Source organism: Dendropsophus ebraccatus, chromosome 6 (assembly GCF_027789765.1).
Source record: "Dendropsophus ebraccatus isolate aDenEbr1 chromosome 6, aDenEbr1.pat, whole genome shotgun sequence".
Taxonomy (NCBI): Eukaryota; Metazoa; Chordata; class Amphibia; order Anura; family Hylidae; genus Dendropsophus; species Dendropsophus ebraccatus.
In genome coordinates, this window is record NC_091459.1 from 19,007,814 (window position 1) to 19,025,446 (window position 17,633).

At 40.0% G+C, this 17,633-nt stretch overlaps 1 protein-coding gene across 1 annotated transcript in view; it reads left to right on the forward strand.

Moving 5' to 3' along the window:
- Window positions 1-17,633, forward strand: part of LOC138795178 (collagen alpha-1(XIX) chain-like) — a 151,562-nt gene that overhangs the window by 98,147 nt on the left and 35,782 nt on the right. The window contains exons 21-23 of the mRNA XM_069974171.1: window positions 2,689-2,724; window positions 2,858-2,902; window positions 16,828-16,998. Coding sequence (XP_069830272.1) covers window positions 2,689-2,724; window positions 2,858-2,902; window positions 16,828-16,998 — 252 coding nt within the window. The remainder of the gene's footprint in view (window positions 1-2,688; window positions 2,725-2,857; window positions 2,903-16,827; window positions 16,999-17,633) is intronic.

Here is a 17,633-nt window from a genome sequence, read left to right on the forward strand (position 1 = left end):
TGTATTACAAAGTAATATATTTTTATTAAAGCAATGTACTAGCAAAAATAAATAAATAAATAAAAATTTCCAAGTCTCCGGAGTTCCCATTTAACCAATAATCAAACCAGATTTAATTAACCCCAGACGGTTCCTTATTTTTTCTTGCAACTGTAAATTCAGTGCATTATTTGATTTATTTATTTATTTATTTCTAATTTAGATTTTGAATAAAGAAAAGCAAGAAAGTGGTTTCAAATTTTGCGTTATATAGATAAAGGTCCATATACTATTTAAATATTTACTTTGAAACAAAACTGTTACACATTTGTACAAACAGGCACTTGACATCAGAAAGCCCTAATTTACCAAACACCTAATAGGTTTTCAAAGTGTGTTTACTTTACAGTTCGAAAAATGCAATTTTATAGCAGTGTTGGAAAATACAGCTTTTTTTTGTTTCTCAAACTGTATAGCGTGGCCTTTTGGTGTATTTTTTTCCCCATTTAACTAAACTATAAGAACAAAACCCAGTGTTCCTATTTTTTTATTTACTTGCTATATGAGTATTAGGCCATGTTCACACTTTGTGAGACACCGGCCGGGTCACGGAACGACCTGTGTCAGAAAAGATCATCCCAGCCGGTACTGCAGTGCCGGCCGGATGATCTTTACTGCCGTTGAATTCGGATGCGGGCGCATCTGTGCGTGCCCGCATCCAAATCCCCCACTGCACACAATGGAGCGTGCGGCTGGAGCCGCACGCTCCATTGTGTGAACTGAGAGGGTTTTCTGCGGCCGCTATTCATTGAATAGCGGCCGCAGGAAACTGACATGTCAGTTTCTTGCGGCGCCGCTAGGGATCCTGACTGGAAGATATACCATGTGTATTCCTTAGAAGGCAGCACTACGAAAGTTCTGTAGGAATTACGGTCGTGATTACTATGGAACTTACGTCGTGGGAACATGGCCTTAGGATGTTTCCTAGATGATCCCTCAACGTCTTTTACTCAGAAAACATCCATTTTTTGATAAAGAAGAACATTTTTATTCATCAATAAAAATATTCGTTTTCATTGAAAGACAGACTTTTCCACGTAAAAAAGACGTAGTGGGAACATAGCCCAAAGCTACAACCAATGATTTTCAACGGATGTTATTTTGTGTATTAAATATAAGTATGCCATTTTATATGAGTTGTTGTTTTGAGTATCAAATGACAGCCATTATTTAACCCCTTCAGGACCGGACTGATTTTGGCCTTCAGAACCAGAGCCCATTTTTTAAAATCCAACCTGTCTCACTTTGTGTGGTTGTAGCTACGTGATGCTATAACTTTTCTTTCTGATTCTGATACTTTTTTATATATGTCTTTTTTCCAACATTTATTATTGTATTGGGGGCTATGGGGATTATATATAAATTTTACTTTATTATTAATATTTTGTTGTTGTTGTTTTTACACTTTAATTTATTGTCCCACCATAATGACTTTACTGTGCAATTACCTCATTACAGGCATATTACATTGCAGTGCTGATCAGCACTGCAATGCAATATGCCTGTAATAGGCAAAGCTGATCAGATTCCGCCATAGGCTGAGCCTGATCAGCCACCGTAGCTCTGACACCAGTAGGCTTCAGGGAAGCAACCATCAGGGATTCTCCCTTCTTGCAGCTTTATAGTTGCTGCGATCACACAGATCAAACTGTTGCGGTGGATACCCGGCTATCACGGTTGGGCTGGCCACGGCACCTATGCCAGTCTCCAGGACCTCCGGAGCTGACACATCACAACCTGGCTGATGAACTAACCCCCCAATCAGTGGCCGCTCCAGTCACTTATTGGTTGAGCAGCTGGTCTATCAGCCGAAACAGGGCTTTTTCCCCAAGTTGTGATGTCATCCCAACTGGGGGGAAAATGCCTTCCTTCGGGGGTCCCGTGGCCCATCCCACCGATCACCGCGGGCACAGGGAGAGGTAAGTTAGTACTTGTAATTAATTTTCCCCCTGCCGGCTGCAGGATTTTATAATTTTATAATCCGTTGGACTTCTCCTTTAGCTGTTGTTTCTATAGACGTCAACGGAAATAATTGAAGACTGAAAACAACGGCCCTTATTTTAAATAAAAATGGTGGCGATTATCTTACTAAAAGAGACAGTGTGTGAACGTAGCCTTACCCTGACATTAAACAACTAGAATTTCTCCAATTAGTCAATGGTTATGTGAATATGGATGCCAATGTCTATACACAGTAACATGAAGGGTTTTATTGCTTGAATACATTAGTAAATATTATATGAACACATGTTGCTATTATGGTAATCTCTTCTGGTTATAGTATCATTTGGAGCAGCATACGTTATGTTGCTCATCAAAGTCTAAGTATAAGTCAAAGTGCTTTTCTGTTATTGGCACATATAAGTGGTTTCTGCACTTACTAAATATAATAGCATTTCTTGAATTATTTCTGTGTAGGAAAAAAAACAAAAAACAAAATTTGTGATGAATTTTATTTTGTTGGTTGAACAAGATTTCTATCAGTTTTGCAACTTGCAGACTTTGATAAATAGTCCCCATAATCACCCTCGCTGAGTACACAGTGCACGCCTTTCCATAGCTTGATGAGGAAGGAGAACTGATGATCTAAAACTCATGTGCAGCTATGCAGTGCAATTCAACCACTAAAATTCCATATATCATTTCTAGGGAAGAAACGGAAATGATGGATTACCAGGTTCACTGGTGAGTCATGTTTAATTTCATTGCTTGTAATAACTTCAGTGAACAAACAATAACATTTCTGTTGCAATTTTCTTTTTCTCTCTTTTTTTTTTTTTCCTCCAAAATCTTTTAAATAAATGACTCTATTTTTCAGGGAGCCCCGGGACGGCCAGGTGACAGAGGGCCAAAAGGAGAACGTGTAAGTTTTTAAAAGTATTTTCTCGTTTTAATAATATCTGCATCAATACCTACAGCCAACAGGGCTCATAAATCATTGAAGGGGTACTCCGACATCAGGTAAAAAAAAATAAACAAATATGCTGCGGAAGCGTATAGCATTATCTATCTGTCTACCCTAGTTCTGAAAACACCAAAAATCTATTTGTTTTCTGGGTTCTAAGTTCTGTACTTCCTGGTTATACTTCCAGTTGTTCAGTACTGCAATTCCCAAAGTGCATTGCTTTCCCTGGGCTTTCCATTACAGCCCCCCACCGTGTCAACTCCCCTCCCACAGCACTCCTGCCCAGAGCTGTTACAGAACATCTAATTTCCCAGAGGACCATTGCTTAATCAGTGAAGTTGCAGCACCTGCTGTGTTTATTACCTGTCTGCTCTTATTGTGGCATCATAAATCACATAGAAATTTGCTGTGAGCATATCTCACTCTTCCTAAATGTCTCAATAAGTATGTACGAGAGTAAGTATGTGAGTATATGACTGGGAGATGGTGATGTAGGCTGTAGGGGCTGGTCAGAGATGGTCACATCATTTACGGTGGGGCTAGAGCTCAGAGACAATGTCCACCCATGTCTCCTGTGATAAAACATGTTTTGTCTCAGGAGAGAGGGAGGAGCCAGGGAGCTGGAGACACCACCACTCTGTGTGCAATGCCCCTGGCCCCTAGGGGCCACTCCGCAGTGTAGATAGTGCTAACAGGCAGGAACCAGGACAGCTGTAGGGTATAGGATTGTCACGGTGAAGGCACAATGGTGATACAGCTGGAAACCGGGCTCCTGACCATGCAGGGATACTGGGCATGCGATTCTTCATTGTCCTTAGTCAGGGCACCAATTATCACACCAATGCCAAGGTTCAGAAACAACGGTAGTTGAATGTTTATTGCAACTGTGGTAACTAGTAGCAACAGTCTCTCCGAATGCAACCGGGAATAAGGCAACCTTGAATAAGACAGAGTAATTGGTGATGCTGCAATAGGCTGTGAGAGTAGCGTGCTGAATGATGGGAGTAGTAGTGAAACTGAAGATGAGATGCTGGGTGGAATGAGACTTGAATGAAATACTTGCTGTTGATGATTAGAGAAGATGATAAGAGGAATGACTGAAGAATCGACACCCAGATGAAAATCTTGAGACAGGAACATAGCCAGTGGACTGGAGCAGCAGAGCACATGCAAGTCTCTCTCTTAGCAGGGAGAGAGAACAGACACAGAACTTGTCCCATGAAGGTGGAGAACAAGACTTAGGTAGAACAGGAAGTCACATGGTAATCCCCAGCCAAAGCTCGATGGCCATTGGAGTTACCATGAAAGCAGGGACAGTCACGTGACATCCAGCCATTGCATCATCACACCATTAGGCATATACAGAGAAATATACATGAGAAGTACCATACTTGAACACTGGGGGCGACATAATACCCTTAGGCACTGATACCTGAATAAAACACAACAATCACTGAACTCAGGGAGAACAGTGAAAAATTCCAATGGAGTACTCATTTACAAGTCTCCATTGATTGTCCCATACAAAATTTAAATATGCAAAAAAGGGGTCAGTGGAGCCTCAGTTACGAGTCTCAAAACACGGGAATAGCCAGATATCCCTCTCTCCAGAGAAGGAAGCCCATTGCCAAGGGGTGTCTCCTAGTGGGGAGAGCACCAAACCACCCTGATACGTAGTCCCTCAGGTCCTCACTCTGTTGCGAGCTTTAGGACCTAAATAGGGAAACACCAGGGTGGCCCCTGTGAGTCAAAGTCTAACTCTGTGGCGAGTATAACGACATAAGACAAGGGTTACCAAGGCTAGGCATCCATCCACAGACTGCAGTTTCGGGGTATTTGCCCCTCGTCAGTGTGGAGCAGGATTCTGGCTACTGGGGCAATGATAAATAGACCAACAAAACACAACAATCACTGAACTCAGGGAGAACAGTGAAAAATTCCAATGGAGTACTCATTTACAAGTCTCCATTGATTGTCCCATACAAAATTTAAATATGCAAAAAAGGGGTCCGTGGAGCCTCAGTTACGAGTCTCAAAACATACAATAGCCAGGTATCCCTCTCTCCAGAGAAGGAAGCCCAGAGAGAGAGGGAGAGGGATATCTGGCTATTCCCGTGGTTTGAGACTCGTAACTGAGGCTCCACGGACCCCTTTTTTACTGATACCTGAATATACATACAAGAAATGAATACTGAGAAGGGTGACACAATACACGCAGTTTGCAGTGAACCATAGTCTTCCAGAACAGAACTGGTTATATTCAAAGTGTGAGGATAAGAGGGTCTGTTCTGGGACACTGCATGTGTAGTTCTTCTAATTTCAATTTCATTTCAGGGGAGAATCACAGAAAAGCATGCTGATAACACGACAATAACATTTGTGACAACAATTAATAAGTTATATATTTTGGGGTGATTTCACATGAAGAAAATGTAAACAAAGGGAAAGATTTATAAAATGTGGTGTAAAGTGAAATTGGCTCAGTTGCCCCTAGCAACCAATCAGATTCCACCTTTCATTTTCCAAAGAGTTTGTGAGGAATGAAAGGTGGAATCTGATTGGTTGCTAGGGGCAACTGAGCCGGTTTCACTTTACACCGTGTTTGATAAATCTCCCCCTAAGTTACTACTCTACTATTAAAAGGGAGGCACTAAATATATGATTTGTGTCACAGTGCTAACCTGCTTTACACATGTATAGAGTTAAAAGAGTTATCCAGCGCTATAGAAACATGGCCACTTTCTAGCTGGGCTCCTGTATACTGCTTATTCTGCCTTATGTATGGTTTATTTATGTGGCATTCTTGCCCAAAATGTCTGTCCTATGAGGTGCCCTTTGTTGTTGAGGGTCGTTACCCCTGGGTATCCTCGACCCCTTTCTTTTTTCCTTTGGTTAGAGTTTATTTGAGGTATTAGATGTTATTTGACTTCTTCATTTTTCGTTTTAAAAACATGGCCACTTTCTTCCAGAGACAGCACCGCTCTTGTTTTCAGTTCAGGTGTGGGTTTGCAATTAACCTCTATACACTTCAATGGAACAGAGTTACAAAACCTGCACCCAAACTGGAGACAAGAGTGATGCTGTCTCTGGAAGAATATGGCCATATTTTGTAGTGATGGATAACCCCTTTAAACCATGCTTCCCACATAATTTGCCAATAAGTAATTAAATTAAACTAATAATGAAACAAATTAAACTTATTTATTTCAGAAACATTTGAAGCCTTACTTTTTCTAGTACTAAAATATCTTGCTAGGCTAGATGAAACTATTCTGCCCTCTTCCAGCCATCACTAGGAGCAGCTTTCTGAATTTATCCAGCTCTTTGAACTCAGTAATAAATGTGTATGTACATGGTGGTGGCTAAGTGCATCAAAAATTATCTTAGGTGTAGGTGAGATCATGATGATGATCATAATTATTATCGATTTGAAAGGAAAATTTACCCTTAAAAGTACCCTTTAAATTTTAGAACCAATATCATAGCTATTTAAAGGAGAAGTCCAGCAAAACTTTTTTTCAAAGTATTGTATTGCCCCCCAAAAGTTATACAAATCACCAATAAACACTTAGGAAGTGCACATAAAGGGCTTTTTTTCCTGCACTTACTACTGCATCAAGGCTTCACTTCCTGGATAACATGATGATATCACGACCCGACTCCCAGAGCTGTGCGGGCTGTGGCTGCTGGAGAGGATGATGGCAGAGACATGCTCAGTGTCCCTCCAGTACCCTGTGTCCCTCAATGTCCCTCTGCCATCATCCTCTCCAGCAGCCACAGTCCGCACAGCTCTGGGAGTCGGGCCGTGACATCACCATTTTATCCAGGAAGTGACATCACCATGTTATCCAGGAAGTGAAATCACCATTTTATCCAGGAAGTGACATCACCATGTTACCCAAGAAGTGACATCACCATGTTATCCAGGAAGTGACATCACCGTGTTATCCAGGAAGTGAAGCCTTGATGCAGTAGTAAGTGCAGGGAAAAAAACACTTTATAAGCATTTCCCGTGATAAGTGTATATTGGTGATTTGTATAACTTTTGGGGGGCAATACAAAACTTTAATAAAAATTTTTGCCGGACTTCTCCTTTAAGTATCTCTTATAGCTCCTAGATTGATTTAATAAAATTAGATGTGAAATTTCAATAGATTTTGCAACCTATTTTGTACACCTTAAATTATATTGTATTATATGGCAACTGAGTGCCTCTGAATCCATGCATAATGTTTTACACAATCATCATAATAACAATAATCATTAAGTTTTCAGTCCCTTCTGCCCAGTAGTTGAGCAGTTCCTATGGTTAAAAAAATCTATCTGAAGCTAAAATACAGATATATTATTTTAATTTGGAGGGAAAAAAAGTAATAGTAACTAAGGGCCAAGCGTCTGATACATGAGCACAACATGCATGTAAGCGCATCTGTCCCATATCACTTGAAGCCATATATAATGGGATGTATTTGTTCGGATTTCTAATGGCCTCCAACCTCCTCGTAATGTGCTCTACTCTATTTCGATCATGCTCTATTCTCCTATGATTTGAAGTGAAATGTTTATTTGACTGTAGATTCGAGATAAATTCATGCAAAATTCATAGCACGGTAAATTTCAACAAATAGAAGAACATCGTGCGGCTGATGTGCAGGCCTGCTGTGAATAATTTGTATGTTCAATTCCAGGAGAAGTGGTCTCATTAGATGACCGCTTGTCTGTAGCTACAAATGTAAATGAAGATGAGACGGCTTTATTTAATTAGTGTAATTTTAAAGGGAGCTTTTCAAGTTTTATTTCTGTTGCGCTCTATTTTTTTTTTCCTATGGAAGTGTTTGTTTGAGTTGTCTGATTTCTTTCATTATTGACAATGAAGCTGGTAGAGATGGATGCTCCAAATTAGAAAGCTTAGTGACTCCCTGGGCTCCAATTCATGACTCATTAATTCATGACATTGAGCACGCTGATGCATGTGTAATTAGCAGTGTTTGTGTATCCCCAGTGGCTGTGGTTCTGCTAGCCTTTGTACACACTGCTCTCCTCAATACTCTATGCCTCACCATAAGAATCAAACTCGCATCTCCCTGCCAGGGAATGAGATAAGTATAAGTATCGTATATGTATCCTGAAGCCTCTTAAAGTGCTTAGGGTGAGATCTAGAATATACTTCTATATTAAATTGAATGTTATTTATTTATTTTTTATTGTATTTTTATTAGATTTAGAATTTTTTTTTTCCATTGCCTTAAATTTAATCAGATGTGCAATTTACAGGATATGGAGAACCTTAAAGTGTAATTGTCATTTAAGTGTCAGGAAGTATGAATAGTACAAGCGATTTTAAGAAACTGTGTTATAGGTTTTATTAAGCAAAAGAGTTGCCTTCTGTACTCAAAAACTTTTTTTTCCCACCTTCTCCTCACTTCTGTGTCCATTATGCTCTATGAAGAGGGGAGGGGCTGAGGGGGGGGGTGAGTGAGAACAGAGAGGAGAAAAGTCATCCTTGCACAAAATATCATCCTGAAATCTTCTCTCACTAAACTCCTTGATAAGCACTGACCTTTCTGACCTGTGTATCCAGCATTTTATCTGCCCAGACAGTCTCCATACAGCAGGACTGCTTTCCTGCTCACTTATCCCCCTCAACCCCTTCTCCTTTTGTAGGTTATAAAGGACATGCCAGTGAAGAGCTACAGATTTGCCAGGGTGAACATTTATAAAACTCCTCCATAAGGCCACATTCCCATGCTGTAAGACAGCAGCCATTCTGTAACACCGCCATGTCACAGAGTGGCCGCTGTCTCTGAAGTTCAACCCGGCTGGTACTGCAGTACCAGCCAGATGAACTTAATTTCTTTTGAAATAGAATGCAAGCACATTCGGGTGTGCCCACATTCCAATTAACCATTGCAGACAATGTAAAGTGTGTCCAGAGCCGCACTTTACATTGTCTGCACTTTCAATTTCATATGGCTGCTATTCAATGAATAGTGGTCGCACAAAATTCATTGTGTGAACATGCCCTAAAAGTGTAAATACAATGATCAATCTTATTTGGTTTGTTTTTAAATATTTTGTAGCCTAAACTAACATATATTCTTTAAACCATCTAACACCTACTGTATGCGTAATATTTTATGTATTTTATATAAAGCATATAAATATTTAAAGCTATTGTTTGTTTCCAGTATTTAGTATTTAATAAACATGTAAACTGTTCAGTTTTATTATCTTTACAGCAAGTATGTGAAAAAGGACAATTTCCATGGCAATTCTTACGGCCTCACACAACATTCTGTGAGCTGTGTTGTCTATGATACAAACACCCTGGCTATATTTCATGTGTAAATACCATATAAAGATTATCTGGACATGGTTGTTTAATGTTTGCCTATAAGAATTATACGCCTGTTACATTATACAGCAATGTCATATACTAGTTTACACGCGCTGTCATCCAGCACAGTTGCCTGTTCCTTTAGTTTATATGTTAATTCCATCGATGCTGTTGGTCTATCCAAACAAAGAATATTCCGAAAAAATATAGAAGTTTGAAAGCTTTTTTTTTTTTTTTGTACTGTGCTTGGCAATAACAAAGTTGTTGGCTGAATGCAGCATCCCATAAAGACAGAATAAACTATAGATCACCGGGGTAAGAGCACAATGTTCTGTGCAGCACATAAAACACCACAAAGTCTCAAACCAAAGGCTTGTGCGCCATTTAAATGCCTTACAAGTGGAATAAGAAAACATTGCAATTGCTTCACCAATAATTAATGGCTTTAGAAACAGAAAACAGTCACTTTTATGTCATAAATTCAGCCATGAAGATTTCCGTATGTTATCTACGGCATTGGGATGCTGGGTCTGCCAGTTACAAGGCATGAGGCAAATTAGGTTTGCTGTAAAACAATCTAGAAGGCTTACATCCCAAAACATTTAAACACACATATACCCATTTACCGTGAGCACATATGTATACATGCTGTATTATGCAAGCAACCCTGACTTGTATATTTTGACAGTTAAAGCCACTCCGTACCCACAATCAACCCCCCCCCCCCCTCCCAAACCACTTGTACCTTTGGATAGCTGCTTTTATTTCAAGATGTGTCCTGGGGTCCCTTCAGCAGTTGATGCAGTTATTAAACTGACAGCCCAGTGCCAAACGGCAGTGGCCTAGAGTATCCGTGCCCTGACCTTACACCACCCCTCACCGTCCCTCTTCCCCACCCTCTTCCTCATTAGGAATGCAACTGGCAGGATATTTCCTATTCCTCTTCAGTGAAAACTGCACAGGGGCCTTAACGATCCAGCCCATGTGCCGTGCTCACACAGCTGATGAATAGGAGAATACCTGCCTAGAGCATTCCTAATGATGAGGAGGATGGGGAGGAGGGATGGAGGGGTTGTGCCAGCCTAATGCATACACAATCTAGGCTACGGCTGTTTGGCACAGGGCTGCTAGTTTAAAAGTTGTTTTTTTAGGACAATAACTGCATCACCTGCCGAACGGACCTCAAGACAGATCTTGGATTAAAAGCAGCTATCTGACGGTACAAGCGGTTTGGGGGGATCAGATTGTGGGTACAGAGTCACTTTAAAGAAGTCCGACGGATTATTACATACGGAAGCCGGCAGGGGAGAAATTGATTTCATGTAGTAACTTACCTCTCCCCATGCGGCGGGACCAGTGGCGGGACCCCTGCTGCAAAGCATTTTCCCCCGAGTAGTCATGACATCACCACTCAGGGGGAAAAGACTTGTCCTGTCCTGTCCTGACTGACGGACTGGATGCTCAGCCAAATGACTCGAGCAGCGTCCCACCCCAGTCACTGACTGGCTGAGCGGCCAGTCCATCAGCCGGGTCATGACGTGTCAGCTCCATAGCCCAACGGGGGTCCCGCGGCCAATCACACTGCTCACTGTGGGCATGGTGAGAAGTAAGTAAGTACTTGTAATCAATTTCCCCCTGACGGCTGTCGGATTTTATAACTGACTTCTCCTTTAACCATCTTATTTCCTTTACCATCACATTCATTCATTTTGCCTTTCCCAGTATATGATCTTCCATCTAGGTTCCAGTGGGAAATCACATCAAAGATAAAAAAAGCGGTGAGTTCTTCATTACTCAAGCTTATGTAGCTGACGTAAATTATCAGGTTTACCTACAACGCTTTCTAGGTGGATATGTCAGTAACTGCTGAGGGAATACAGCGATGATGCACCAGCGCTGTAATATTTACTATGCAGATACTGACCAAAAGATCATATTCAATCAGTCAATGACACTCACATCCCTTTTTTGAAGGAATATTTTTGTGACTATGCATCTTACAGTTGCCAAATGTAGGGATGAACAAAATGAATATTTGTGAGCTTAATTTAAAAAATCTGTGCAAAATTAAAATGATATGCTCACCAGTCTGCACTCCCCCTGTGTCTCCGTTGTCTTCAGCTGCCTTCAGCACAGATGGTGTCTTCAGCCTCAGATTCTTGTCTAAAGAGTGACAGCCTGCTCAGCCAATCACCAGCCACGGCGCTGTCCCGTCTCAGTCAGTAATTGGCTGAGCAAGCTCAAGGCGGCTGAAGACACTGGAGATACAGAGGAGGACACTGGGGGAGCACAGACAGGTAAGTATTGATGAGCAAACAGCTTAATTGCATCAAAACAGCTAAGCAATTGTTTAGCTCCTTTTAGTGCTGTTCATCAAAGTTCAATTTGCAACCAAATTTTTCAAAACTTCGCTCTAACCACATGCAACAATTGGCAAGTGTAAAATACTAGTCAAAGCAAGCAGATACATATCAGAAAAATATGACTACCTTTGTATTAGCTTGTAGTGTGTTAGCATCAAGTATGTACACCGAATTTTCTCAAAGGATAGGGTAAAGAAAATATATAATACCTCTCCCCTAAGGCTACATTTTACCCCTCATTTTAAACTCAAACACAGAGCAGTAGTAGTTCCTTGAGGCTGTGTTCACACATGGTGCTTCTTATGGGTAAATGATGTGTTTAGGTACAATTTTGCAGGGATTTGCGAAATCCTGGTAAAATAGAGCCATTTATGGCAAAATTGTGCTATTTTACTGCCATTGTGCAGTTTGCTGCAAAATTGCATCAAAACACTTCATTAACATTTCATATGTATTGAATAAGGGTGGGTTCATACTGAGGAATTCTCGCGGATAATGTCCGCGGAATTCCGCTGTCTGTCCGCGCGCATGGCGTGCGACATGTCACTTCTTTCGGCGGAATACACCGGCCCATAGAATGGTGACTATGGAGCTGGCGGAAAGGCGGGCGGCCGTGCGTGCGGACAGACAGCGGGATTCCGCGGACATTATCCGCCAGAATTCCTCAGTATGAACCCACCCTAACACTAACCCATCAAATTAAGATCACTGCTTTTAGAGTGGTGATCAGCAACCTAGACCATGAGCTGTCAACAATGGAAAGGTAAGCAGACATAACAGGAGACAGAAGCAAGTTTGACAAATGAATGTATTTGCAAAAATATTTAACTTGACATGTCCTACAAGTTTTGACTGGGTTCACACTATGTATATTTGAGGCTGTATAGCAACCAAAACAAGGAGTGGATTGAAAACACAGAAAGGCTCTGTTCACATAATGTTGTAATTGAGTGGATGGCCGTCATTTAATGGCAAATATTTGCTGTTATTTTAAAACAACGGCTGTGGTATTGAAATAATGGCCGTTAATTACTGTTATATGGCGGCCATCCACTCAATTTCAACATTGTGTGAACAGATCCTTTCTGTGTTTTCAATCCACTCCTGGTTTTGGTTGCTATGAGGACCTGACATGAGGACCAAATACAGCCTCAAATATACATAGTGTGAACCCAGCTTTAAAGTGTCACTGCCGTTATAACTATCAAAATCTAAATCAACAGTAGACGTGATATAAAGCAAGTTTGTAATTTACATTTTTTTTTTTTTTTTTTTTTGTTATCATGGAAAGCTCGGCACTTCCTGTGTTCTGACTCTTTGAAAAAAAAAATAGTCCAAAGACAGAGGGTCCAGTGTTTCCCAGGGCATCTGAGTGCACACAGGGAAGGCAGTCATTCAATTCATTGAGTCGTGAGTGACTCTCTGTACTGGCCAGACTTCTTGTTTTCAGTCTCTTTTTTTCAACCAAACTAGTCTAAAAAAACAACCTTCAGGAGACTGGACCTGGATTTCTGGTAAGTATATTGTAAACTTGCTTTATGTTACATCTACTGTTGATTTAGATTTTGATAGTTATAACGACAGGTACACTTTAACTATTTTACCTGAGGTGGGAATACCCCTTTAAGCCAGCTTCTGTCTGGGGCTTTATTTTTTAAAATGTCACTGTCGTAAAAAAAAATTTTTTTGCTGAAATCAATAGTTCCGACAAATTTAAGAAACTTTGTAACTGTGTTTATTAGCCAAAAAATGCTTTTTTTTATCATGAAAAAGCAGTTTGAAGCTCTCCTCCCTGTCTTCATTGTTCACTATGGAGAGGGGAGGGGTGAAGGGAGATGAGACACCAAAACAGGACAAAAAAGAGTTAATTTACAGCTACATCACCAGGCTTTCTCCTCTTACCTCAGCACTGACCTCTTTGACCTCGGAATAGGGTCTTTCAGCGCTCCCTGCTGTGTAATCCTTTGTTCTCTGCTCTCTGCTGCCGACTAATCTCCCTCCTCCCCCCTCCCCTCTCCACAGACAGTATCAGACTGATGTAAAACAGTCAAGATTTCCTGATAATGAGCAGTGAATGACAGAAAGGAGAGGAGAGGAGGGAGGACCCGGGGAAAGTCTTTTTAAATGCAGATAATGGCATATTTGCCTAATAAACCCAATTTCAACGTTTTTTAAAATCGCCTGTACTATTGATTTCTGCAAAAAAAAAAAAATAATACTCTAACGACAGTGACACATATATATTTATAGAAATATCATGCAAGCTTAGGACAAACCATATTCACCAAACCTGCTTTAGTAACTGAAAACCCTTATTTCTTAATAATTTCTCCAGTTTCTTCAGTAAATGTTTTCAGTTCAGACTATTGAAACTGCAATTTAATTTCACATTGAATTCGAACTGTATGTGAAGGAAAAGTTTTTACATTAAACCTGATTGCTTAGAAACATAGAATAGTTGTAATGTCATCAACAGTCTTGCTTTCCAGTCTGCCAAGTTTCCACTACTTTCAGCACTTCATAGCCATGTGTGTTTACACGTGTTTACTGCTATTTAAAGATTTTATTTTTACCGGTTATTACCAAAAATAGGGTATTTTTTTTTATTAGAATTCCCTTTTAGCTGCTTTGTGGACCTGTAAGCAATTGGGGAAAGTAGATAGAAAGGAATAGTGGAAAGTACAAAAAAAATTTTCTACCTAAATGGAACGATCGAGGCTATGTTCACACTTAGTAAAATAAAAGCAAAATTCAGTCGTAATTTTGAACCACAAGTAGAGCTGTATTTTCAGTGTAAAGCTATGTTCCCACACAGTATTTTGCTCAGTATTTTTCAACCTAAACCAAGAGTGGATTGGTTATGTTCACATAATGTTGAATCTTAGTGGATAGCCATCATATAATGTGAGTTTACTAAACTCACAATTTTATATATATATATATATATATATATTTTGCTGTGTTTTATTGTTGTAATAATTTTTCTTTCAATGCATTCTAAGGGCCCTATCACAAGGGACGATTATCGGGCAGAAAATTGTAATATCGTGATAATCGTCCTATGTAATTGCAGGCAATAATCGAAAAATCGTTGTGTCACTGATCGTTTGATTTAGATCATTGTTAATCCTTCATTAATCATTCAGTGTAATTCCAAATTGTTCCATCTTTTGCTATGAGCAGATTAAGTAAACAATCGTGGTAACAATTGTTAATAATCGCAACTAACAACTATCGTTCTGTGTAGTACGGTGAACGATTTCAGGTTAACGATAAACAATGGCATTAGCGACCGTTTACCGTCTATCGTTAAAAATAACTTTGTCTAATAGGACCCTAACTTTCCCTGGTTTCCATGTCCACTAAAGATGGATATTGAACCCCAGGAAATTTGTTTTTTCTGTGATATAACTCGCAACACTTCAAACTATGTTAGTGTATGTTGATGAAATATTAATATATATATATAAGATAATGCGCAAAGCGATCAGTTTAGAAATTCTAGTTCTAATCTTGGCAATACAAATTCATACCCAATAATATAGATCCTGTTGGTCAATAAAGATGCTGCAGTATCATAAGGGAATGCTATTGAACCAACCTATTAGCTGATTGCAGATGTTGCTTTGAAAATCGGGTAAGACCTGCCAGCAATAAGACCGGTACTGTAAATATCCTGGAAACCAGTTGCTCCCATAGCTAATTATAGGAAAGTGCTGTTAAAGATTATTCTGTAGTTCAGACTCTGTCACAGGATAAATACCATTTTGAGGATTGCAGCCTTAGGCAGCAGATTCTATATAGCTTCGATTATTAGCCATACACGTTTCTAGTTTTACTGAATTATGATGAGGCTACAGAAAAATGTTCTTAAGGTCATTTTCTTCTTCTGTTCTTATAACAACGTATTTTATAGATTCAAGGTTTTCTTTTAATTCTTGCAAAATTGTGTTCACAATTAATTTGTCATCACGCACCACATTGCTTTTCTTGGATGGACGTCAAATGAGTAAACAACAGATGCAACTGATGACAAAAGTTGTCAAAAATCCACTGCACTACTGAGTTCCGTGTAATCTATGGATAGAAAATTGTTATTGCCTTTGAAGGGCAACATTGGTTTTTTCATCAACAATGACTGGAGAAAATGATCATAATGTATGTTTTTCGTCATCAACTCCGTCGCTACCATGTAAAAAATTAAAGTCGGAGACAATTTAAAGTTGCATGGTGCTATCACATCCGTTTCTAAACAGGGTTGAATGCTGCCAAAGGATTAAGACAATTTCAAAAAGTCATCATTTACTTTAAGCGAACGTACCATTAGGTACATTGCTATGTTTTTTTTTTACAGGAACAGACTGGCACCTGCACGGGGATGCTGGTGGCGCAGACCTTTTTTGATCCACCATCTGGTTCCCACGCAAGATGCTAGTCTATTCCCGAGCATTGGCATGAAGCACTGTGAATAAAAAAACCTACCCCTCTCTTAGGGGAAATGAAGCCGCATCATAGAAGGGAGATCATCCCACTGGGGGCTGGTGGTCCAGCCCCCAATGCTTCATGCCGCGCTGTTGTTTAGGGAACCAGGCAGTGCATGGGAATCAGGTAGTGGTTAAAAAAAAGAGCTGCGGCATCGGCGTGGGGGGTCTGTTCATGTAAAAAAAACCACAAAGAGATGTACCTAGTGGTACATTCACTTGAAAGGGAAACCATAAGCAGGTTAGAAGACTCTAACCCACTGTTATGTTCCTATAGAGACGGAGATAAAAAGAATAAAGTTGTTTTCTTACCTTTTTCCTCAGCACCATTTTCCTGAAATCCTACATTTTATTAATATGTTAATTAGTCGGATTAGTTCACTACTGTCCTATAAATAGTCCTCCAGCACACTGCAGAGATGAGTGGCCAAGTGATGCTCAGCAGGCGGGGCAGATTGGTGCCATAGCCCTGTCCTCCAGTGCACCGAACTACCTAATTACCATAGTAATAAAGAGGAGGATTGCAGGAAAATGGCATTGATGAGGAAGGTAAGGAAACTACCTTCTTCTTCAGCATCTCCTGCCCTGTGGAAACATAACGGCAGGTTAAATACTACTAACACACTGTTCGTTTCCCTTTAATAGGTCAATAATTTGTCTATGATTTTCAATAATTTTGGTTTCTAAACATTATATTTTAAGGGTGATCCAGGCATCCCTGGAGATCAAGGTCCCAGAGGGAAAACAGGTTCACCTGGAGAAAAGGGGGATATGGGACCAGCTGGACCACATGGAGCACCTGGAGACAGAGGTTATCCTGGTCAACCAGGGAAAGATGGCCATCCTGGACTTCCTGGACCACCAGGAATATTGGTTAGTCTAAAAATGGCGCTATTATTTTATACTATAATCAAAGGTTTTCATTTCCAAGCAACAATACCAAGGACCTGACCACAAATTAGAAGAAAGTATATTTGTAAGTATTTTATTTTGCCAAATTAGGAAAAAAAAGATTTTTTTCAATATATTATATATTCAATATTGAATCATTGCAAACCAATGTATATGTATATTAGAGATGAGCAAACCGGGTTCGGGTTGGAGTCGATCCGAACCCGAACGTTCGGCATTTGATTAGCTGGGGCTGCTGAACTTGGATAAAGCTCTAAGGTTGTCTGGAAAACATGGATACAGCCAATGACTATATCCATGATTACCGCATAGCCTTAAGGCTTTATCCAAGTTCAGCAGCCACCGCTAATCAAATGCCGAAAGTTCGGGTTCGGATCGACTCGAGCATGCTCCAGGTTCGCTCATCTCTAATGTATATTTTACACTCTTGGAGAACATATTAAATAATAACTATAAAAAAAGTACAAATTATAAAATTGTCACTCCAAAAAAATCTCATGACACATTTTCTCAAACATTTGCACAGTATTTCCTAAGGACTCAGGTAGGATGGTCATATTATTCATATGTGTTGTATACTGTAGATCAGTAATACC